The sequence below is a fragment of the Prionailurus viverrinus genome, chromosome E2 (genome assembly GCF_022837055.1).
Source record: "Prionailurus viverrinus isolate Anna chromosome E2, UM_Priviv_1.0, whole genome shotgun sequence".
Taxonomy (NCBI): domain Eukaryota; kingdom Metazoa; phylum Chordata; class Mammalia; order Carnivora; family Felidae; genus Prionailurus; species Prionailurus viverrinus.
This window is the reverse complement of record NC_062575.1, coordinates 29304894-29328258: the sequence shown is the minus strand read 5'-3', so window position 1 is coordinate 29328258 and position 23365 is coordinate 29304894. Positions and strand designations below refer to the sequence as shown.

General features: G+C 49.6%; 1 protein-coding gene across 3 annotated transcripts in view; it reads left to right on the top strand.

The window, feature by feature from the left end:
* Positions 1 to 23365, top strand: part of GNAO1 (G protein subunit alpha o1) — a 171795-nt gene that overhangs the window by 74372 nt on the left and 74058 nt on the right. For 2 of the 3 annotated variants that reach the window (XM_047834627.1, XM_047834626.1), the window contains exon 3: positions 11495 to 11636. In XM_047834627.1, the coding sequence (XP_047690583.1) occupies positions 11495 to 11636 (142 nt within the window). Of the gene's footprint in view, positions 1 to 11494; positions 11637 to 19917; positions 20479 to 23365 lie in introns of those variants that run through there. The other variant, XM_047834628.1, reaches the window with a different exon arrangement.

Sequence of the window (23365 nt, the reverse complement as noted above, 5' to 3'; positions counted from 1 at the left end):
TTCAGTTGAGCCCAGCGCGTAAGGCCAGGGGTCACCCAGCCTCTGGCTTGTTCCGTCCAGGTTTTGTAGCTTTCTGCCTTTTTTAGGAGAAATTCGCTCATGGTCAGGCAGCCTCCCCAACAGCTGACTTTGAAGCTGGGGGGAGCTCCTGTCCACAAGCAACGCGAGCATCCCACTGACGGCAGCATGGTTGAATGACTCAGGCCCCATTCCAGTGATGGGACACCAGGCAGCCAGCGACAACTCCTGGATGATACAGAGGCACACGGCATGATTCCGTTTCAGGAAAGACAATACACATATGGGCTCCCAGATAAAAGGACTGAAATGTACACTAACATGTAGACGGTGCTTCCTCCAGGTGGTGGGATGATGGCGATTTTTTTTTTTCTTATTCTTTTTTGCCTAGCTGTGTAAGTTAGAATCCCTAACTGTTCTGACAACAGGCCTTTCAGTCGGAGCTGGAGAAGTCAGGGAAAGAGGAGGGAAAGCTGCTGTTTAAAAGCGATCCACACTTGGAGCAGAATCAATGGTGGAAGTCATAATGGTTTGTGGGGGACACGTTTTTTGTTTTAATAGGTTGCTGTTTGTTTTCATGTGTATTATGATAAAATGTAAGTTGTACGTTGGCCCTACATGATCAGCTCCCTGGTGCCCTCTCTGACCTGGTCTTCCACTCTCCCTGGTACTTACTCTATTCTAGCCCCTCTGGCTCTTCACCATTCTGCTAACACACAGGGTGCCCCGGGCCTTTGCACTCGCTGTGCTCTCTACTTGAAATGTTCTTCCTCTCATACATACAAGGTCCGGTCCTCATCAATCAGGCCTCAGTTTCACATGCCACCTCCTTTCCTGGCTCCTAACTCCACACCCCCAGCCCCCTCACTCTACGCTTCTTGTGTTCGTCACTCTATACTATTTCTTTATTTAGTTGTTTATTCTCTGTCTTCCCCAACTAGACTGTGAGTCCTTTGAAGTCAAGGGCTATGTCTGTCCTGCTCACCACTGTCTGCTGGGTGCTGTATGAACGGCACCTTACATGTAGTGGTCAGTTGTGTGGATGAGGAAGAGGAAGGCGTCACCTTCAGGAGAGCTCTGGTTTTGCCAATCAAGGAAGCAGCCTTTATGCTTAGACAAGAGCGAAGCTTCTGACCTGTCATCAGGGCCTCTGGGTCCCAGTGACTCTGCTCTCCTGGAACTCTGGGAAATCAGAAATCAGGGTCTCAGCATAATTACTTTGTAAAACGCACACATCTTACCTCTGCCCAGCCAGTGGTGTCTGAGCCAGTCGTTCAAAGCATGCGTACCCTCTGGTCCCTCAACGAGCTCATTCATTTAGGTCAAGACCCTGCTACACTGGGTAGGAGGGGGACCCGTGTCCCGACAGATAAGACTAGAGGCTTAGCCCTGCTTTAGCACCAATCGGTCTATATCTTTTAAGTAATGTCAGCAACTGGCAACTAACAGGCCTGTGTACCAGGGCCTCCCCACATGTTCTTTAATACTGCTGACAGCCTGTAAGGGACAGCGTCATTATCCCCATTTACAGAATAGAGATCTGGGCCCACAAAGATTGAGAACCTGCCCACAGTCCACACTGTTAGCGAATAGGACGGTCAGTGTGTGTCCAGCTCCTAATGGGTGCTCATTCTATATTGTGGAAGGAAGGAAGGAAGGAAGGAAGGAAAGGAAGGAAGGAAAGAAGGAAGGGTGTCCTCACAGGGATTGGGGCTGCTGCACGTCCTGGAAGCGCCCACCTCCCATCCACCCCCTGGCTCCACCCACACAGTACCTTCTGGACCACTGTTGACCGTTCTGCTTAGTCCTCACTCTTGGTGGCATCACAAAATCAGGAGCCAGGGTCTCTCCTGAGAGTCAAACCCCACCGGGTACGGCACTTCGGCTCTTTGTCAGATGAAAGTAAATGTGACAGTTGGTGGGAGCACCAATGGGAAAGAAGAGAAAGGCCTTCAGCAGGACCCTCCCCTCTGCCTGTTATCCTGGGGTGCCTCCTGTCGGCTGCGCCCGCCTCAAGCTGTCTGCTGTTCCTGCCAGCACCCTTAGCCTGGCCGGTGTTTGTGACATTTCCCACATGGGCTTGGCTTACTGTTTCTACTTTTTCCAGGAGGTTGGGTGGAACCCTCCCTCGGGAGGAAACATCAGACCTACGCTGGCGCCAGATCCAGAGCAGCCCTCCTGACTGGGATCTCCGGCTCCCAGTCCCACCCGCCAGCCCAGGAAGTGCCTTCTGTTCCTTTCGTACATTTCCCCAGCACCCCGTGTGCCTGCCAGGGCCTCCGGAAGACACACGGAGACCATGCAGAGAAGTGGCTCTCTGGAGCGCCACCTTGGCATGTGCTGTCCCCCCGTGTGGAGTCCTGTCTCTGTCCCTGTCTGTGCAGCCAGCTCGTGCTCAACTCTCCGTGATACTTCCTGAGCCCGTGCTGGAGATCCTCCTCTTGGATCTCTTTCCAGTGGTATTTTTTTTTTTAATTTTTTTTTCAACGTTTTTTATTTATTTTGGGGACAGAGAGAGACAGAGCACGAACGGGGGAGGGGCAGAGAGAGAGGGAGACACAGAATCGGAAACAGGCTCCAGGCTCTGAGCCATCAGCCCAGAGCCTGACGCGGGGCTCGAACTCCCGGACCGCGAGATCGTGACCTGGCTGAAGTCGGACGCTTAACCGACTGCGCCACCCAGGCGCCCCTTTCCAGTGGTATTTTAATTCCTGGTAGTGCTGACTCCAGTTATAATTTAATTAAGTCCTTGTGAAATTACTTATTCAATATCTACCTTCTACAATAGAATTCAAGCTCTAGGAGGGCAGGAATTGTGTCTGCCAGTTCACTCTTGTCTCCCCAGCACCTGCTACAGTGCCTGGTATATAGGAGGTACCAGAAAAATACATGAAAAGTGAAAGAGGGAATGAGTGAATGGACAAAGAACACCCTCAAAGAAGCCTCCAAATTATTGGGAACTAGAGATTTTAAGACAGAAGGGGAAACAAATCTTTCTGTTTTGCAAATGATAGACGTTTTTCTCACCTGGTATGACCCATCAGCTCCCCTGCCTCAGGGCAGCACTACGGGAAGTGAGAGGCCTGTGGCACAATGGAAATGCCTCTGGGAATTTTGTCCCTGCTGTGCTACAAGCTAACCATAAGCCTGTAGGCAAACCTCTTCTCTCTATGTCAGTTTCCCAGCTGGAAAATGACTCTTTCTGTGCTGGTTCCAGGAAGGACCATTTCCCTGTTCCAGGCAGAGGGCATCCTGGTAGGAGCACGATCTTCCTTTGTTATCAGATGGCCCCAGGGTTGATTTCGCAGTTCGGCAGCGCCACTGGGAGCCCCCTAAACCCCTTTGACCTGCCATTTTCAGGGTGGTGGCATTTAACCTCACAGTCACAAGATGGCCACCATGGTGCCAGTATTTACTTTTCTCACAACTACATAGAAAGGCAAGAAGCCAGGGTGTGACCGGTGGAGGCACAGCCAGGGTCAAGGAAGTAGTAGACTAGGGAGGCAGGAAAACTGCTCTCAAAACCCTCTCTCTTTGGACCAAGAAGGAAAACCATTTCTCAGAGGCATTTCTGGCCTACTCCCCTTCATCTTACTTGAACTGGATCACGTGGTCACTCTTAGCTGCAAGGGAGGCAGGGAAAGCAACTCACTGGGGTGACACGGGAATGTTGGGTGGCGGGCAAAACGTCTGACACACAAACCCTTCAGTTGGCCCTTGGCAGATAGCACTTTATATCGCTAGCCTTGCCATTCTTAACACTTGCCTTATCATCCAGAAGGAGAGCCGCGGGGAGGCAGGGACCAGGCCTCAAGGCTTCAAAGTCTTGAAGTCAGGCTTCAAGACCTTAAGTTAGGCTGAACCCAAGTGAAACACGTCAGGAAATTCCTATTGATTAATGATTCTACCCCTTTTTACTCTGGTCCTCTCTCCTGGCCAAAATGGTCCCCCTGTTAAGCACAAGTGTCTGTCTCCCACTGAAAATGATGTGTTCTTCTTTCAAATACCAATTGCACATTTTTTTAATGAGACAAAACCAACACATACAGAGTAAAAAAGAAAATCCCTGAATGCCACCACCCGAAAGTGATTATTGATGATACTTGTTAAGCATTCTCCCCCTCTCCCTCCTCTCTCCACACCCCTTCCTCCTACCAACACCGTCACATGCAAACGTAGTTTTATGAAAATGGCCCCAGAGGACACACACATTGTACTCTAACTGGTGTTTTCACCTTAGGACCCGGTTCAGGTCCCATGCTCTCTGATGGGTTCTGTGGAGCCCCTCATTGCTGGTGTGTGAGCCATTAAATCACTGCATCTCACTGTTGGATTAAATATGTGTTCTGTGAATCCAAGGTGGTCTTTTCCCACCACGGCTCGGCAGAGGCGTGGCCCCAGGGCACATGCCCATTGCTGATCAGTCTCCCTGGTGAGTGTCACACAAGTGAGGCACCAAGCACTGACCTAACCTGGACAGTCAACATGTGAATCTCCAGCTGTGATCAGAAACACATTTTATGACATCACGGAGCAGCACCCAAGTCAGAAAATCCAGCTTTTTAACCCACTGCTGCTCCTGTGATGTTCGTTAGGTAAATGAGCAGATTCTCTGCTTGAGTGCCAACAATGCCCCCCTCTCCCTGCCCCATCTTCCCTTCTGTGGCCTTGCTTGGCTTCCTCCTGGTGGGCAGTGGTCCCCTTGTGACCTCCTGGCCTCCCTGCCCTGTGGCCCTGGGGTCACGTCCTCTCCTGAAGAGGACAGACATGGTGCAGCCAGCCAACTGTAGCTCCACCCCAACCCTGCCCTGCTCACCAAATATGATAACAATAATAATAACAGTGGGGCTGATTGAGTGCTTATGATGCCCTGGATGCCTGGCACTTCTCTTTACCAACCACGACTGGCGAGGAGAGTTACTGTTACCACGCCCGTCTCCATGGAAGGTTGAGGAAGCTGAAGCACTGAGCTGTGAAAGAGATTGCCCAGCCCCACAGCTTGAGTCTGGCTCCCAAAGCACCCCCTGAATCTAGATCCCCAAAGGGACTATGGTGGAGGATAGAGAGACAGTTCCAATGCAGGGGAAAGGGTGCTGAGAAAGGGGAGCAGAGGGGCGTTTAATCCAGCCTGCAGATGGTGTGAAAAATCGTGTTCCAGCAGCTTAGGGCCCTGAGTTCTTGAACCTCCAGAAACTGGGGGTAACAGTATGTGCGTGGGGGCATTTGCCACAATCTCAGAGGCATCTGTGATTCAGAGAAGGAGAGTGGCTGCTGGGCCAGAGGATCCTCCAAGGTCCTTTCCAGCTCCTGAGCCTGTGCTTCTGTGACCATATAAGGCCACCGTGCCCAGGGAGTCTCACTGCAGCTGAGTGCAGTCCTACACTGAGAGGGGAAGCAGAGAACAAGAGAGCCCTGGTCCAGGCCTCCTGCAAGGTCCCAAGGCAGTAAGGAGGGGGAGCCAAGGCAAGGGAGGCCGAGGGTCACTCCTTGTTTGCCTCTTCCCAGAAAGCTCAGACCTGTTCCAGTGGGCTCGGATGCCACCCTCCCCCATTTCCCCCCCATTTGCACTTGAGGTCTCCTCCCTCAGTTGTGTTGCCAGGTTTCCAGAGTCTAACTGGTGGCTTCTGTCCAAAGGGAAACACTCAGGTCTGCAGTCAGCCCTTGCCTGCTCCCCATTTCTTCTTGGTCCACCCCTCAGAGTCTCTGAGTTTGGGATGGGCACCATTGTGGCATCTAACTTGGCTTTGCTTTGCTACCCTGGCTCTGCAGGCATAGGAAATCTGGTGGATTCCCACCCCAACACACACACACACACACACACACACACACACACACACACACACACCTGTCTCCTTTAGTGGGCTCCTTCGAGGGGGGGGGGGGTCTTAAGCATCTGTCTGCTCCAGACTCACATAGTTAATGTCCCACTTTCTCTGAGTACTGTCCAGAGCGCAGTCCTGTGCCAAATAATATGGAGAAGAGGAACTGAGACAGACGAGATGTGGTACCTGGCCTCCAGGGACTGACAGGCTGGTGGTAAAGACAGAAAATTAATAAACAAGTGTACTAGGAGATGATCTCTGATTATTGTTATTATCAAGGTGCAAATCATGTTTTAGTCATGACTCTATTAGTTATAAGTGACAGAAACCCAAGTCAAATTAGCTTAGGCAAAAATAAGAGGGAATTATTTGGCTGCTGTCACTCGAAAGTGTAGAGATAGGGTTAGCTTCAGGCATGGCTTGATCTAGTGGCTCAAATGATTGATGTCTCTGGGACTTGATTCTGCACTTGGATGAAGATCAGTTTATAGGACTATTGCAATGTGATGCCACTGACTATTGCTAAAGTGTCTCATGCAGCCTTGCTCCTGCTTTCCAAACCCTGGTATTATCTCCTCCAGGGCTCAGACCTCAGACTCCCCTGGGCTGCCTCTCCAGCCCCTGACCAGATTCCTCCTTTCCTTGCCCCACACTCCTTGGGCTGATATTATAAGACATGTTCTGATACTCACTGTGTATGTGAAATCTCCGGACCCTCTGGGAACCTGGATACAGGGATCCAGAGCAGAAGAAGCACTTCTGCCTCTGTGTGTCTGTCTGGTGGTCACAGGTAGGGTCTCGAATGCCACTTTGACACCTGCCAGCTGTGTGACCCCAGGTAAGTGGTTCCATCTCTCTAGTTTCGGTTGTCTCATCTGTAAAGAGGTGATGATAGTTTTTATCTCCTAGGATTATCTTGAAGATTAGACGAGAGGGTACATGTAAAGCCCTTAACAGAGAGCAAACCCTCAGACATCAGCTGCTATTATTATTGTTTCTTTTATACTGCCAATGAAGGAAATTCTATTTGGGGGACTTTGACTGTGGAATGAGGATATATATTACTAATAGGTACCATTTATTATGTACTTACATACGATCGGCACTTTCCATTTATTCCTCACCCAACCACTCCTCGCAGATGAGAAACCCAAGACCTGAGGGGTGAAATCCTTTACCAATGACACCCAGCTCGTCAGTGGTAGAGCTGGGGTTTGCCCGCACCTGGGTGACTCCTAAGACTAACCACAGCTCTGCCCTGCCTCCAGAATGAGATGGGGAAATAGAAAATAAAGGGGCCTTAAGTGATACTTGTAAGGACACACGACTCAAATCAATGCTGGGGGGGGGGGGGGGTGCGGGTAGCGAAGATGAACAAGGTGGTATGAAAACAGTCCTGGAAGGGCGGACACTAAAAACTGCAGCGTCTTTCCCTGAGCGGCAGGATTACTGATAATACAGGTTGTTGTGGGGGGTTTTGTTGGTGGCGTTTTATATGGCCCAGATTTTCTAGTGTTAGCATTTACTACTTGGTAGTGAGAGGGCAATATAAAATCCCACCCTGAAACAGGAGGTCCAATTTTAAGCTCACATGAGCCAGTTTGTACAAGGTATGGAACTCATCGTTGTGACCGGAGCAGGTTTTTCCCACGTCGCGTCATTTCTGCAAACCTCACATGAAGCTTCTGTATCTCGGGCCACCCCAGGCACCAGGCTGAGACCTTTCTGGCAGTTTTCGACCCAGTCCAGCTGGTGTAGAAGCGTGTCCCGGTCGACCCGCACTCCACTCCTGGGCTGAGAAGACGTTAGGCCAGGTACTTAATCTCTCTCAGACTCTCTTCCTGTTCTGTCAAACAGAATAAAAAACGTCCCCTCCCTGCCTTATTAGGTGGCATAAGGACTGATACTCATGGGTGTGGAAAATGATAGCCCCATCCCTAGTGTTTCAGGGGAAATCCTGAAGGCAGCCAAGGGTCTAGAGAGTATTTCCGGGAGAGTGGTAAGGCCTCCTGGTCCCAAACGAAGCATGAGAAACTCACTGCACTGACTTCTTCAGAGACAGTGTCACCGGGACCGGCAAATCCCGGCTCCACCTCTCAGGTTCCCCAGCAGGTCCCACCCTCTGTGGGGAGGCTGGTCATGGAGCCTAGGTAACAACTGGCTTTTTTATATAGCTTTTTAGTTGTTCTAAAGTTGACAATATGTGTCTTAACTTACCACCTTTACTTTGAAGTGCTTCATGTGTAAGAATTTTTCAACAGCGTGTTTCCATTTTATCCCTCCTATCCTTTGTGCCGTCGTTGCATAAGTTTGCTTTTACATATGTTATAAATAACACAATATAGTTTTTTTAGCCTTTTTCCTCTCTTTGCTTCAGTTTGGGTAGTTTCCATGGCTGATTGTTCAAGGCCACTAATCTTCTATGAGTTAGTTGCATACTGTGAAATTTTTATCTCAAATATTGTATTTCCGTCTCTAGACATTCTGTTCTGTTCTTTTTTATATCTTCCATGTCTCTGCTCGTTATGTTCATGTTCTCCTTTAATTTCTTGAAAATATTTTAAATAGGTATTTCTAAAGTCATTGTTAATTCCGTCACCTCTGTCACTTCTGAGTCTGCTTCCATTGACTGATTTTTCTCCTTGTTGTGCATCACACCTTGCTTCTTTGCATAGCTGGGAATTTTGTATTGGGTGCCGGACATTAAAAAATATTGTTAAGTGTCTGATTCTGTTGTCCTGGTTTAAACAGTGTTGGACTTTATTCTATCAGGAAATTAAGTTACTCGTGGGTCAGCTCAATTTTTTAAAGCAAATTTTTAAGCTTTGTCAGGGTGGGTCTAAAGTAGCTTTTACTCTGGGGCTGGTTTAGACCTACTACTATGGCATGAGCCTTCTAGGGTCTCTGCTGAGTGATCTAGCTGTTCAACAAGGACTCTCCACTCTGCCTGGTCAGAACTCACACATCTCCCAGCCTTGAGTGAGGTTTGGGAAGTGTTCACCTTATAAGCTCCCTGATGCCTCTTCCTTGCTGAGCCCTTGCAATCTCTCCCTATTCAGCCAAAGACTGAGGAGACCCCTATTCATATATCTAGTGATTGCTCCCTCTCTGTAGATTTCTCTCCCTGGTATTCTGCCCCTCAAATTCCAGCCACCTCAGGCTTCCTGAACTTTGAGAGTTGTCTCACCAACTCAGAAGATCTGTGCTCTTCTTGGGTTCTCCCTCCCTGCGCGAAGAGCTGGTAAATGCCTCCAGGTGGAAAGCCGAGGCAATCACAAGGCTACCATATTTGTTTCCCTTGTCTCCTGGATCACAGTCCTGTACTACTTATTCTCTTGTGTCTGAAACTGCTTGTTTCCTATATGTTGTCCAATTTTCTGCTTGTTTACAGTGGGAACTAGCAATTTCCTTTAAGATCCCTCTGGGGTGCATCAATGATCCAGACTACATGTACACTCCCTCCAGAAACTTGTACAGAAATGGATTTAGGGATAATAAAAGTCCATGAAAAGTCACAAGGGTCATTCTGATCTGCTTCTTAGAGAGCCCAGGATAAAGACTCACAACCCAGTATCAAGTCAAATTTTACAACAGGAATTGTTAGTGTCCGTCAACTGATGGATGGATAAATAAAATGTGGTGTATCCATACAATGGAATATAACTGGGCAATAAAAAGAAATGAAGTCCAGGGATGCCTGGGTGGGTCAGTCAGTTGAACATCTTACTCTTAATCTCACCTCAGTTCTTGATTTCAGGGTTGTGAATTCAAGCCCCGCATTGGGCTCCACACTGGACATGAAGCCTACTAGAAAGAAAGAAAGAAAGAAAGAAAGAAAGAAAGAAAGAAAGAAAGAAAGAAAGAAAGAGGAAGGAATGAAGGATGGAAGGAAGGAAGAGGGAGGGTGAAAGAGAGAGAGAGGGAGGGAGGAAGGAAGTCAGGAAGGAAGGGAAGGAAGGAAAGAAAGAAAGAAAGAAAGAAAGAAAGAAAGAAAGAAAGAAAGAAATGAAGTACTGAAAAATGCTGTACCATGATGAAATGATGAATCTTGAAAACATTATTATGCTAAATGAAAGAAGCTTATCACAAAAGACCACGTGTTATATGATTCCATTTATATGATATGTCTAGAATAGACAAATCTATAGAAACAGAAAACAGATTAGTGATTGCTTACTGTGAGGTGGAGGGTGAGTGGAGATTACTAATAGGTACAGAATATCTTTTTGGTGGGGGGACAAAAATTAGACTGTAGTGATCATTGTTGAACTATGCGAATATACCAAAAAACATTGACTTGCACACTTTAAATGGGTGGATTGAACGGTATGCGAGTTATGTCTCAGTAAAACTGTTTTTAAAAAAAGAATTGTTAGTGATTTTCTTCTGTACTGAAGGTAATGAAGGAATGGGAAAGTGCCGTGTTGATGTGGAAGTCTCAGCTCTCATATTGATGTATGTACATACCATAAGTAGTATTTGATTGCGAACTGGAAAATGTGACCAGAGAAGAATTTACACAGTTTTCTTGGGGGAGGTGGTGGCCACTGTTGGGTGTTCGTCTCAAAATCCATTCAGTCTTTCCTCGTTACTTCAGCTATAGGAGAACTCTTGCAACGTTTAGGTTTTATCCCCTCTTTCTAGTTTTTTCCCCTACCTGGAACCTGGTCAGCAGTAAGCCCGTACCTAGTGACTGCTCTCTGCAGGGAGAAGGGACATCAGGACATGTCTAGCCTTAACCTTGACCTCCGAGGAATCTGAGAACAGGAGAACAGAGAGTATCGCGTGGCCTCTGAGAACTGATGGCACTTTTGTGTCCTCCGTGTCACTATTCAGAGCCACCAGAATAAGGGTGACACGGTAGTTCAATCCCAGCCAGGGATGGAAGAGTAGGCACCCTCCTTCTGTTGGTTTTTCTGTTGTCAGAGATGACGACGGTTCATTTAAGTGAGTCCTCTTTCCTTCAAGCACTGAGTTTTCTGCAAAGAAAAATTATCATTCATTTGCAGGCTTCTTGCCGGGGTCTTCATCAATGTATTTCTAAGTGGAAGTTTAAGTTAAGACCCTGAGCTTTGCTTAAAAATACCAATAGCTAGGGGCGCCTGGGTGGTGCAGTCGGTTAAGCGTCCGACTTCAGCCAGGTCACGGTCTCGCGGTCCGGGAGTTCGAGCCCCGCGTCAGGCTCTGGGCTGATGGCTCAGAGCCTGGAGCCTGTTTCCGATTCTGTGTCTCCCTCTCTCTCTGCCCCTCCCCCGTTCATGCTCTGTCTCTCTCTGTCCCAAAAATAAATAAACGTTAAAAAAAAAAATACCAATAGCTAACACTTATTGAGTTCTTCGTGTGTGCCCCTCCTGTTCTAAGCACTTTCAAGTATTATCAGCACCTTGCCAACTGATACTGCTGTCACTATAAATAGGGAGTGTAAAGACACTACGTTTCTTTTTGCCACTACTCTGTTTCAGCTTAATTTCAGTAGGTTCTTCCTTCAGATTTTATGGTACTGATGCAGCAGGTCAGTAATTCAGCATCCGGGCCGGATCCAGTCCTCAGCCAGCAAAGCCAGGAGGTTGGCCCCGGGGGCTTCACGCACCTGGCATTCTTGATGCCAAGTGAGGACAGTGCACTCATCAGATGTGTGTGTGGTTTTTCTCTAGGATCATCCACGAAGATGGCTTCTCTGGAGAAGACGTGAAACAGTACAAGCCTGTTGTCTACAGCAACACCATCCAGTCACTGGCAGCCATTGTCCGGGCCATGGATACTTTGGGCATCGAATATGGTGACAAAGAGAGAAAGGTAGGCCACGGGGCCCATGGGCACCTCAGGGAGGGAGGCTGTGCTCTTTGCAACATCGGCTGCCTCCCAGGAACAGGAAGAGACTGCTGTGTGTGATAGAGAAGGCTAGTCACCAGCCTAAGCCAGTGTATCAGTCGGCCTGGCAAATACAGTCAAACGGGCTTAGGTGATGGGCACACCTCCCAAGCAAAGTCGCCAGCAAAGACAACAGACACAGAATTTGTTTATTTTGCATATGACAAAGGGTTGGTGACTGTCCTAAATTGGAATTCCTACAACACACAACATTGTGCAAGTACTTGCCCTTGGGCAATGAACTTGAACAGAAAAAGCATTTCTCAAACCAAACAAGCACTACCTGAGCACCGTCTCCCCTCCTTAGGAGAACTGTGCTTGCCTTCTTGGGAGTGGGGGGCAGCCATTTGAATTGACTCTCTTTCCTCCTTTACACCTCATTCTTCCAGGTGAGTCTGAGGACCTAAGAGGCTCTCCTTCCTGTAGGAAGTTGATGTCCTGAAATAGGGGTTGTTGGGGTTTTTTTGAACGTTTTATTTAAATTGCAGTTAGTTAACATACACTGTAATCCTGGTTTCAGGTGTACAATTTAGTGATTCAATGCTTATAGACAAGGAACTGTTTTTCAGTTGAGTTTCCAGGTGTCTGATAAGTGGTGAATGGAATAAGTGCATAAAAGCCTCTTATTTGCAAACATTTGCATTAACTGTAAGACTGAACCATATACAGCTATCCTTGGCAAAGCTAAATAAAAGAGAGGAAGGGAAAGAAGGAAAACAGCCTTAGAGAATTCTATCCACCAGTGGCTCTTTGTGCCCTGGGGGGTCGTAAATCCCAGCAATCCTTTCCCTGTGTCCTGGAAGGTGGAGAAGGGAAGGTGGGGAGGTCTTTGAACGCCTGGGCCCCACACTGGAGCCTCTGGATGGAGAGAATTAATCTCTGATTACTGTGTGATTCAGTAGTGTGCTACGTACATATCCTGTCTTTGCTAAAAATCATCTCCCTCACAGAGGAAAACTTTCCTCGTCTGGTAAGTAATCTGTGGCCGACAGCTTTACATGTAAAATTCAATAATTTACACACAAAATTCTAATTCCATAGGGCAGACTCATCCCAGCTCAGGCATTGGCTCCTCCTCCACAGGGGTATTTGGTGCCTGAGGGTGTGTTGAAGGCCAGCCCTGGACAGGGATGACTGGTGCCGGCAGGAGGGCCGGCTCCCTGCCCCCTGCTCCTCTGAGGGGCCAAGTCCAGCAGTGGTTCTGCAAAGGAGGCACTTCCCACCAGGGGGACCTGCTTTGGTTTCTGTCATAGAACCAGGGCCTGTGGAAAGAGTGGCAATGCTAGGTCTTCAGTCCTGTTTCCGTGACGCATGAACTGATGGTTTTCAGCGAGCCGGGCACGGTGCTGGCTGCCGGGGCTTCAGGAATGAGCACAGAGTGGGTGGTGCCCCAAGAAACCAGGCAGTCAGCGCATACCTACTCAGAGCATCAGAATTAGCCAAGATGGCTATAGGGCTCCATTCGTGTTCATAATAATGGCCACGGTGGTAATTGACAAGCTGTCACTTACTGAGCACCTCCTAGCTGCCAGGTGCTGTGTTAAGCATTTTCTATACATTAACTCATTTTCATTAACTCAGGCATTAAAGCCCAGAGCAGGAAATGCCTGGTGTGATCTTTAGACAAGGACAGGCCACAGGCCTCTTGGCCAAAGAGAGAGCAAGGTGCCCAAATCTCTGTTAACCAAATGACAGCTACAGTACAGAAGGTCCATGTGCCCACAGCACATGCCCTCCACGCTTACATGCACACACATATGCACGGCCCGTGAGATCTCCCAAGGGTATGTGTGTTCACTGCCATGCCTGCCTCCCAACCAGCTCTTCCTCCCCAAAATTCTCCTGCCCTGATTAAAACCCAGACAAGTCATTGTGACTTTGGAATGCTTTTCTCCTTCAGTTCCGAAAGCTCTACTTATTCCTGTGGAATTTTTTTTTCTCCATTTTATTATCCTGAACAGACATTGCTTGGGAATTGGGAGGAATACGATATATCAAGGACTTATGCCAGGGGCCCCTGGGGCCTCTGGGGCTGTGTCTCCTCTGTGACACAAGACAAGACAGTCCTCACATAGGAGGGCAGGGAAGGTGCCAGTGCAAAGAGAGACCAGGACCAGAGCGGGCTGCCCTGGAGAGTCCATTGGATACGGTAGGGTCGGAGCCCAGTCCTGTCATAGGTGGCACCATGGCAGGTGCCTGACCCATCCCTAAAGCAACTCAGGCTCCTCAGGCACAATCCTTCTGGCTGACAAAGGTCTCCAGGCCCATGGGCACCTCCTCCCTTTGTTATGTCACCTGTGGAGAGCAGAAAAGAAAAATTGACCCAAGACTCAGGCCAAAGTGAGCCAGGCAGCCAGAGAAGATGTTTTCTGGAAGCATGCCAGCATGGATTGCAGTCTGGGAAGCTGAGTTCAGGGACCCCTATACATTAATCTGGGTGGGAGTATGGGGGCAGCTACTTCAGACAGTTTCCCCTGAATCTGGAAGGGACATTTGTGATGAAACTTGGCTATGAGAAAGAGACAGCCATGGGAGCAGAAGGGGACAAAGGTTCCAAACAAGCACGAAGGTCCTGACAGAGGAGTGAGCCTGGCATGTTGGAAGAGAGAAAGCCTGAACTGCACCCTGGGAGAGTGGCAGGGCCCTGGGGTATTGGAATCTTCCAGTCAGGTCTACCTACAGCCAGCCAGTTGGTGGTGCCCAGATGCCCTGACCCCAGATGCTGGGTCTCCAATCTCTTTCCTCTCTCAGGACCCCAGGGGCTGCCCACCTGGAGAGTCTGCTGTTTGGATGTTGTAAGAACTGCCCAATGCAGAACAGACCCAGATTTGTGTTTTGGCCTCTAAAGACTCCCTCACTCTCTTGGCTTCCCCACCTCTGCCCTCCTCCCCCAACCCATTGTGGATTATCTAGAGGAAGACAGCCCCATATCCAGAGCCTCCTTGGGCCAGCCAGCTTTTCACTCTCCATACAGAGAAGCATCTAGAAGCTTCCTTGCTGTACCTCATTAGAACAGGTGTTCCTGACTTCTCTTGGCAGCTGGTTCACCACCTACCCTGGCCCCCCAGTGGAGGGAGGAGTGACTGGTTTCTCTTTCAGCTTCTCTGTCATGTAGACACCCCAGGTCATATGATTGTGCATGAGCCCACTCCTGAAAGAGCCTCTACCTGGGACAAGTAACAGGGATCCCCCTACATCAATCTGGGGCTTCGACCTCCCATGCCCCAGCCACAGAAGACCACAGAAGCCCACAGAGGGGCCACAGGGGGTATCTTTGGCCCCTCCCCAAAGATACCACACACTCCCATGCCTCCAGGCCTTGTCTTAGGCCATACCCTGTGCTCCCAATGCCCTTTTACCCTTCTCTTCCTCCTAGAATTCCTCCTGTTGACTGAGAACCAGCTTAGCTCCCTTCTCTTCTGTGAAGGCTTTCCCTTCCTTCCCCTTGACAGTGAAACTCAGCTCAAGTCTTTCTCTCCATCGAGCATTTACTCACCCACCAATATGAAAATTGGTTGTGTTACTGTTTCCTTAGAAACATGACCCTTGCTCTCTAGGGTGTTCAAAACCCATTTGAGCAGCTAATGAAAGCGGGGAGCCTTCCTGTCTGTCCCATGCACATATCTGGGAAATTTTGCCTGTAATTTCAGGGGACTCTGGAACTCATAAAGCCCACGAGGGGAGCCTAGAATAAGAAATCCCTCATAATTTCGGGTCCTTCTGCACAAGGCTTGTGTCATTCCATCTTTCTTTCGGTCCCCTCCTTACCCATAAAAACCTGCACAGTGCTCAGAATATTGTAGGTCTTCAGAACAATCCCTTGAGTAGAATGACATTTCTAACTTTCTCCGTTGTCGGAGAAAAAAGGGGAAGTACCTGTAATTCATCACTGAATGAACAGATGTTGGTTGGGTATGTACTGTGGGTAAAGGCTTTGTGCTAAGTGCTGTGTGAGGATTTGGAGGCATGTGAGACAGAGCCTTTAAGGAACTGATCTCGTTGGAAGACAGGGTTCACAAGCTGAATGGCTGGGCCCTCATGAGGTGTGGGAGGTCAGGGGAAACCCTCTCGGGGAAGAGAGGCTGGCACAGACCTTGAAGCAGGGGTGTGGCTTGATGGGGACTGAGGGGGGTAAGGAAAGGGACTCGAAGCAGCAGGAAGAACAGGAGTAAAGACAGTGGGTTGGTAGCTACCAAAACAGATCTGATGGACAGGGAAGGCCAGTGGCCAGAACAGAGGTTAGGATACTGCAAGGTGTGGGAGAGTTAGAAGATGCAGTTAGCTAGGTCCAGATCCGGGAGGCCTTGGAAAGTGCACCGAGGAGTTTGGGTTTTATCCTATTGGCAGCAGGCAGCTTTTGATAGATTTTGAGTTGGGGAGGGATGAAAGTGGGTTTTCAAGGAAACTCTCATGATGGCTCCTGTGCGAGCAGGGGGTAGAGGGAGGGGGAGGCACGCTGGGGTGTGAGGTCTCCATGGGGGTTGGAAAGGAAGGGCAGCCAGAGGGGTGTGTGGTGATGAGGGGAAGAAAGGGGCCTGGGGTTGAGAAGGCTACTGGGGCAGAAGGGCACAGACCAGAAAACCGGCTGACCAGGAACAAGGCGAAACCTTGGCAGCAAAGTCTCAGGTGGGGCTGGGCTGGGCCCCGTGTGCTAAGTCTCCTTGGAACTAACTGGCTACCTACTACCTGCTACCCAGCGGGAGTGATCAGCAAGTACATAGATCAGAGAACTGAAGCTTTAGGAACTAAAGATGCTGATACTAGTGGCTTCCAATCTGTAAATTCCAGGGCCCAGTTTACACGATTTACATTCATTATCTAATCCTAACACTAGCTACCTGTGCAGAGGGTGCTATGGTTATCCCTACTTTACAAGTGAAAAAAAAATTAGAGAGGCTCAGCGACTTGGCCCAGGTCATGCAGGCAAAATAGGTGCATATTTAATCTAGCTGGGAACCCTGTTGAAGCTGTAATCCATGTGGCTCAGGTCCAGAGCAGAGACCCACTTAAACAGGCACAGCACAACCAGGCAAAACAGATCTTTAAAAAAATCTCGTTCTTTATCCTAAGTCTCTCTAAAAGTATGCAAAGGGACCCAAAGGGTAACTCTTGCTGCTTTTCTCAGACGTCCTTTTCTGTCCTCCTCATGCCTGCCCCACCTCCACTCTCTCTCTTGAGCTGCTGGCCCCCCAAATTCTGCAGATACCCTTCTCTCCCCGCAGCTTTCCCTCTCTTGGCCTCTTCTTCTCGCTCCCCCGCCTTTTCTCTGGTTCCTTCTCCTCCTCTCTGCCTCTAAGAGGTCCCCTCTCTTCCTCTCCTCTCCCCCTTTTCTCCATCTGTTTCTCGGCTTCTTCTTCCTCCCCCTCCCTCCTCCTCCCTCCTCCACTCCTGCTCCCTGCTCCCCTTTTCTTCCCTCACTCTCGACCTCCCTCCTTCCTCACCCCCAGCTCATTATCATGTAAATTGTCTTAACCTTTGGAGGAGCCTCTCTCCTCCCTGTGCTTCTGCGTGCTCAGCCCAGGGCCTACATCTGCATCACAAAAGCAGAGAAACTTGGGCAGAACTGGCCTGGACTCCTTGGAAGAAAGGATGGGGGGGGGAAGACAATTACAGGATTAGAAGGTTCACTTGGACTGATGAGGGGATGGAGAAGCAATCCCGTGTTAACAGATTTTATCACCTGCACATATAAACGTACATAGCATTTATGTGCATATCCGTGTATACTTACATATGTAACATACCTTGTAAACTAGTGGGGCAGGAGGAAGAAGTAATGCCTTGAGCTTGTAGGAGGCTTTATCCAGTTGAAAGTACTCTCGTTTTCATTTGTTCACCCTTTGTACATGTGCTTATTTCTCTCATTAAATTATAAACCCCCTGAGGACAGAGTACAGGTCTTGTGTATGGTGCCTGACACAAGAAGTGTTGGATACTATGTTCATATCCCAGCCGTACCACCAGCTCTATGGCCCTGGGTAAAATATTCAGCCTCCTCAACACTCAGTGGTGCTGTCTCTAAAATGGGCATAATCCTAATACCTTCTTCATTCATCTGCTGTAAAATTAAATGAGATAATGCATGCCAAATGCTAAGGAGAGGGCCTGACGCAGAGTTCTCAGCGCATAAATAAGTCTTGTTCTTTTGTTTGTTTGTTTAAAATTATCGATAAAATCTTGATAAATGATCCTGATAGCAATCTAGTGAGGAATGGGCACAGTTGTATCTGCATTTTGCATGTTAGAAACAGAGGCACAGGTACTTAGTTGAGCTGTGCAGGGTCACTGACCTAAACAGAACTGAAGACTGGTGCTGGCAGGAATTGCCGCCTGGGGCTCTTCTGTTCCACCAAGGGGCTTCATTAGAACTGCCCCCCACCAACCTGAGATAATGGCAGCTCTTTGGGGAGGCAGAATCAAATTTCACACTTGGTTTCCAGAATGTCATCAGATCTCCTCTGGTAAAAGAAATCTTGACATTTAAGTCACACAGTGGAGCTCAGAACCCTATCTTTTTTTTTTTTAATCAGGAAAATATTGTGGCCTTGTCTCCATGACATAGCGCGGTTCACCCTTGTAGTTTGCTTGAATTCTGAAACGGACGAAAACAAGGATGCTCTGTGGCCTGTGTTCTGCCTGAGCTCCCTGGGGCCTGGAGAAAGCTCACTGGTGGTTGTCAGATCTGATGGGGGCTGGGGGAGGCGCAGATGAAGGCCTCCATGTGCCGGTGCCCAAACCTGAGGCCAGGAAGAGGCTTCTGCTGGGAGCAGCCAGAACGCCTGTCACGTGCTGCGCACGAGGCTCCCTGGCTATCCCAGCCCAACTCTGTCCACCCTGCTCTGACCTTTTGCCTGCCCAGATCAAAAGAGCTGGAAACTCCTCCATTTAAGACCATCTAATTCTACTGCTCCATTTTGCAGATGGGGCAAAATAGGCCCCATCTGGCCCAAACAGGAAAGGGACCTACTCAGGGGATGATGTGGCAGACCCAGGACTAGAACTTCAAGTTTCCGGAGTCACGGTTCACTTCTCTTTACATCTGACCAGTCTGCCTCAAATTACCCAGCCAATGGGAGGCCTCATTTTCTTTCATTCGGTTGGCCAGTTAGTCATTTCACAAACGCTTACGGAGCACTCGCTTCCTGGCTGACCATGCATAGGGCGGCAGGGTTGGATACAAAGATAAAAAGAGGTAGGGCTCTCAAGCTTGGGTGGAGATCCTGTTCCTCAGATGAGAAGGTAGACTTCTTGATTTCTAAGACTTCCTACAGCTCTGACATTCCAGCTCTACGTGACTCAGTGCAGCCAGGTCAGCTCCTTCCCTGTAGTCTAAAACCACCTCAGGCTCCAGGTTTGGGACAGACACCCATTGTTTAAGCCCTGCCATAAGGAGCCCCACATCTGGCTGCTGAGACCTTGGCCCAGGGCGGCAGCACCAGTCTCGTCCATCTGCATGTTCCCCCCATCATTGTGTTCAGTGCACAGCAGGGGCCAGTGGATAGCTGAGCTCGTGAGTGATTCCATTCATCCAGCAGGTGTTCCGAGGCCAAGTGCTGGGCTAGGTGCTAGGGATATGCTTGTGAACCGGACAGACACAGCCCCTGCCCTGAACAGACACACCCGTGGAGGAGGGAGTGAAAGATACAGAACACACTTATTTTCATGCCTTCTTGATCTCAATGTTGAGGGCAAAGGTGGCTGGAGCAGCCTCCTGCATTGCCCCATTTATTTGTCCATGCAGGAACTCATGTAGCGGTGGGTCAAACCCAGTCCCTACCCCCAAAGGGCACAGGCAAGGAGGGCAGACACTTCCATAGAGAGCGTTTTTTATTTTCATGAAAGTGCAGTGAGATGAGCCCTGAGGTGGGTAATGATGATGGAGGTAATAACAGTGATCTATCAGTGGGTTGTCTGAAGATTAAATGACTCAGAAAGTGTGTGCTCTTAGAGCAGGGCCTTGCACACAGTAGGTGCTCAGGAGAGGTTAATTAACATCAGGATTGTGTGCCTTAAAGCAAAGTGACAGCTATTATAGTTTTCAAAGGTTGCTTCTGCCTGACAGGTGAAGGGGAGCAGGGAGCCAGGCCTTCTGGGCAGAGGGTGGTGGGAGCTAAAAAAGGTATGTGAAAGGGGCCTGAGAACTGGCATAGGGGAAGTACTGCTTTTGCTTAGTTTCTGTCCTGTTGTCACTTACCCGTCCTGGGGAAACGGTAGGAAAGTCGGAGCAGGCTTGAAGAAGTCACTTCACACACGATTGGCGTTTAAGGAAGAGGTGCCGCTGAGGGGAAGACAAGGTTTCTCATCTGGGCTTTGGCGATTCCTAAGGGCGATGGTCGAAAACCTTTTTCTGAATCTTGATGAAATGCTAAGCCATTCCCTCTTTTAGTAAGTCTAGTGTTGAAAACACAGCAGGGTTTTTGCTGGTTGATAGAGGATCACACTGGGTCTCTGGGTCCTCCCTGTGGACATTCGGGCGCTGTGGTCCAGGCCCAGAGATGAAGGACATTCTTACAGGAGGTTGGGTTCAATCTGCTGCCCCAGGGCATTCTGAAGAACTTGCCTTCTGGATGGACTACATTGCTGGGAAAACAGTTTACCTGGGGGAAAGCCCACATTCTTCCTGCCCTGAGGCCTTTGACCCGGAGACAACAGGCCGGATGTGAACACACTCCCTGAGCTGGTTCTTGAAGAACCAGGAGACTGCCAGTAGAGTCAGGACGTGTTGTACGCATTGGATTTCAGGTGGTCGTGCTCTTAAGTGTAATCGGTAAGTGCTTTCCCTTGAGCGAGCCACTCCAAGCTTCACTGTGCACGTTAGCATGTATTTGGCAGCAAGGAAAAGAACAGCCAGCCAACAGCGTCCTAAACCATAGGAACAGCCATCGTTTCCTGGAGAGGGAGGCCCAAGAGTCGGCAGGCCCAGGGCCGTCCAGGAGGCTGCGCAGCCCAGCTTCTTACCCGGCATTGGCCTAGCAGTCAGGGAACTGGAGGAAGCAAAACCGTGGCCTTTTTTGCCACTCTAGTGGGACACACAGGCAGGAGAGGAGGGCAGTTTGGGGATAGCACCAGGCACCGCGTGTGGACTGCCAGGAATTAGGCCAGCATGTGCAGGTGGGTGTGCTGAGGTGATGGGGGTGGCAGCGGGGGTGCCCTGGTGGATGGGGACTCCAAGGTGAACTGTCTTTCCGGGCAGTGGCAGAGGTGGCTCGTAGTTTCTTCTCTGGTTTTTGCCTCTGTTTCCCCACTGTCTTAGTCTCCTCAGGCTGGCATAACAAAAATACCGCAGACTTAAACAACAGAAATTTAGGGGCGCCTGGGTGGCGCAGTCGGTTAAGCATTCGACTTCAGCCAGGTCACGATCTCGCGGTCCGGGAGTTCGAGCCCCGCGTCAGGCTCTGGGCTGATGGCTCAGAGCCTGGAGCCTGTTTCCGATTCTGTGTCTCCCTCTCTCTCTGCCCCTCCCCCGTTCATGCTCTGTCTCTCTCTGTCCCCAAAATAAATAAACGTTGAAAAAAAAATTAAAAAAAAAAAAAACAGAAATTTGTGTCTCACCATTCTGGGGGTTGGGAAGGCCATGATCACAGTCAGACCGTCTCCTGGCTTCTGATTGTGTCCTCACGTGGCAGAAGGGATGAGGGAGCTCTGTGGGCTCATTTCTGTGAGGGGGGCTCTGCCCTCATGACCTCATCTCCTCTCCGAGACCTTCCTCCTAATACCATTTCACAGGAATTTGCAGAGGGGCAGGGACACAGACATTCAGTCTATGGCACCCATGGTGGCTCAGAAGGTTGATGTCCCAAGGGGCACCAGAGACAAGAAAACAGCTGGTGGCGGGTGATTCCTGCCAGGGCAAAGCTGGAGGAAGAAGTCCTGAGGAGGAAGTTCAGTCCGGCTGATCCTGGGTCAGGGCTCCCTGGGCAGAGCACAACAGTCAGGCCCCCTCAGCCCCACCGTTCCCCAACACCCCAACTTCTCTGTCTCATCTGGTGTTGTCGAGGCCACAGCCAGCCCCAGCCCCCATCTGGCCCCCCTGACATCCCCTCCAAGGCATGCCAAGTGGAGGGGTATTAAGGCCGGGCCACTGCTGTCTTTGCACGTTCACGTGTTCGTTGCCTGTAGAAAGGGGAGTGGGATTTTTAAAAGAAAAAAAGGAAAAGGAAACATAAATGGGAGAGCCCACAGTAACAAAACGCAGTGAACAGTCAATGAAAGCCACGGGCGACGATGCCTTGCCCTTGCATGTTCTTTGTCTCTATGTCTCTGTGTCTCTCTCGCGCTAGCTTACGTCCCCCTCCCCCCATAAGCCCATCATTACGCTGCTCTGCCGGTGGAAGAATGTTACAACTATGCAAGTAAAATTTCCAGAGCGTCCAGACTGACGTGGGTCCCCGCTAATGGCCCTTCCCGCGACTGTCCGGGAGGCCCCTACATTACAACCCTTCCCGTCTCTGCCTGGCCGCCCCACAGGGGGACCTGTGAGCCTCCGCTTTGCAGAGGGAGCCTAGTGGATACGTCCTTCAGGCCCAGCACAGTTGTTTTAAGGGGGCAAAGGAGCAACCGAAGAAACCTCCCATCCTTAGAAGATGCAGAGAATGGCTAAGAGAGGCCTGCCTGGCCGTTGCCATTTTTTGAGGTCCCTGGCATATTGAAAAATAAAGAATTCCCAAGTCAAGGTCACAAAATTGTAGTATATCTTTTTTTTTTTTAATTTTTTTAATGTTTATTTTATTTTTGAGAGAGAGAGAGAAAGAGGGAGAGACAGAGCATGATTGGGGGAGGGGCAGAGAGAGGAGACACAGAATCTGAAGCAGGCTCCAGGCTCCGAGCTGTCAGCACAGAGCCCAATGTGGGGCCCACACCCACGAGCTGTGAGATCGTGACCTGAGCCGAAGTTGGCGCTTAAAACAACTGAGCCACCCAGGCGCCCCGTGGTATATTTTAAATGTGTATGCTTAACAGTTTATCTTGGACCCACCTCAGATGCAATGCAATGTAGTCACACTACCTAAAAAACAGCCACAGGATTTGTAAGAATATGAATTCACAGGGTCGTGCCGGCCACGTGGTCCTATAGTGGATCACAGGGGAAAGCTTTATGATAAGCGTTGTCACCTCTCACTGCAGAGGTCTCTCCCTGACTATGTCTATTACCTCACTTGATCCAAGCCCCAAATTTGAGTGCTTTGTGAATGCGCGGTCCCTTCCCAGTGACCCAATACACCGTAGAGGAGACTGTTTGCTAAAATCCAGCTCAGTGGCAGGTGTCAGGGACCGAGAAAGGGCTTCGGTTTGTTGAGGTAGCAGCACCGTGTGGGTGAGACTATGAGTCATAGGCCAGGTGGGGATGGCCAACATGGCATCTCTCTCCCCAGCTCAGGGACCCTGCTTTGGGCCAGGGGAGGGGTGGGGGGTGGAACAGTGGGGAGGGAGGTACACAGGTTGTACCACACACAAGCGGTTGGGAGTGGTTTCCCTGCATAAACCGGAACCCATCTGCCCCTCAGACAACCACACACACACATTCACAGTCTGCTTTACTCAATTTCCTCCTCCTTTGTATTACTTGTGAGGCAACCTACATTGGTCTGGTATCACTGCCAAAGACCCCTCTCTGGGCAAGTTAGGACTCTCTTGGTCACAAGTATAAAACACAC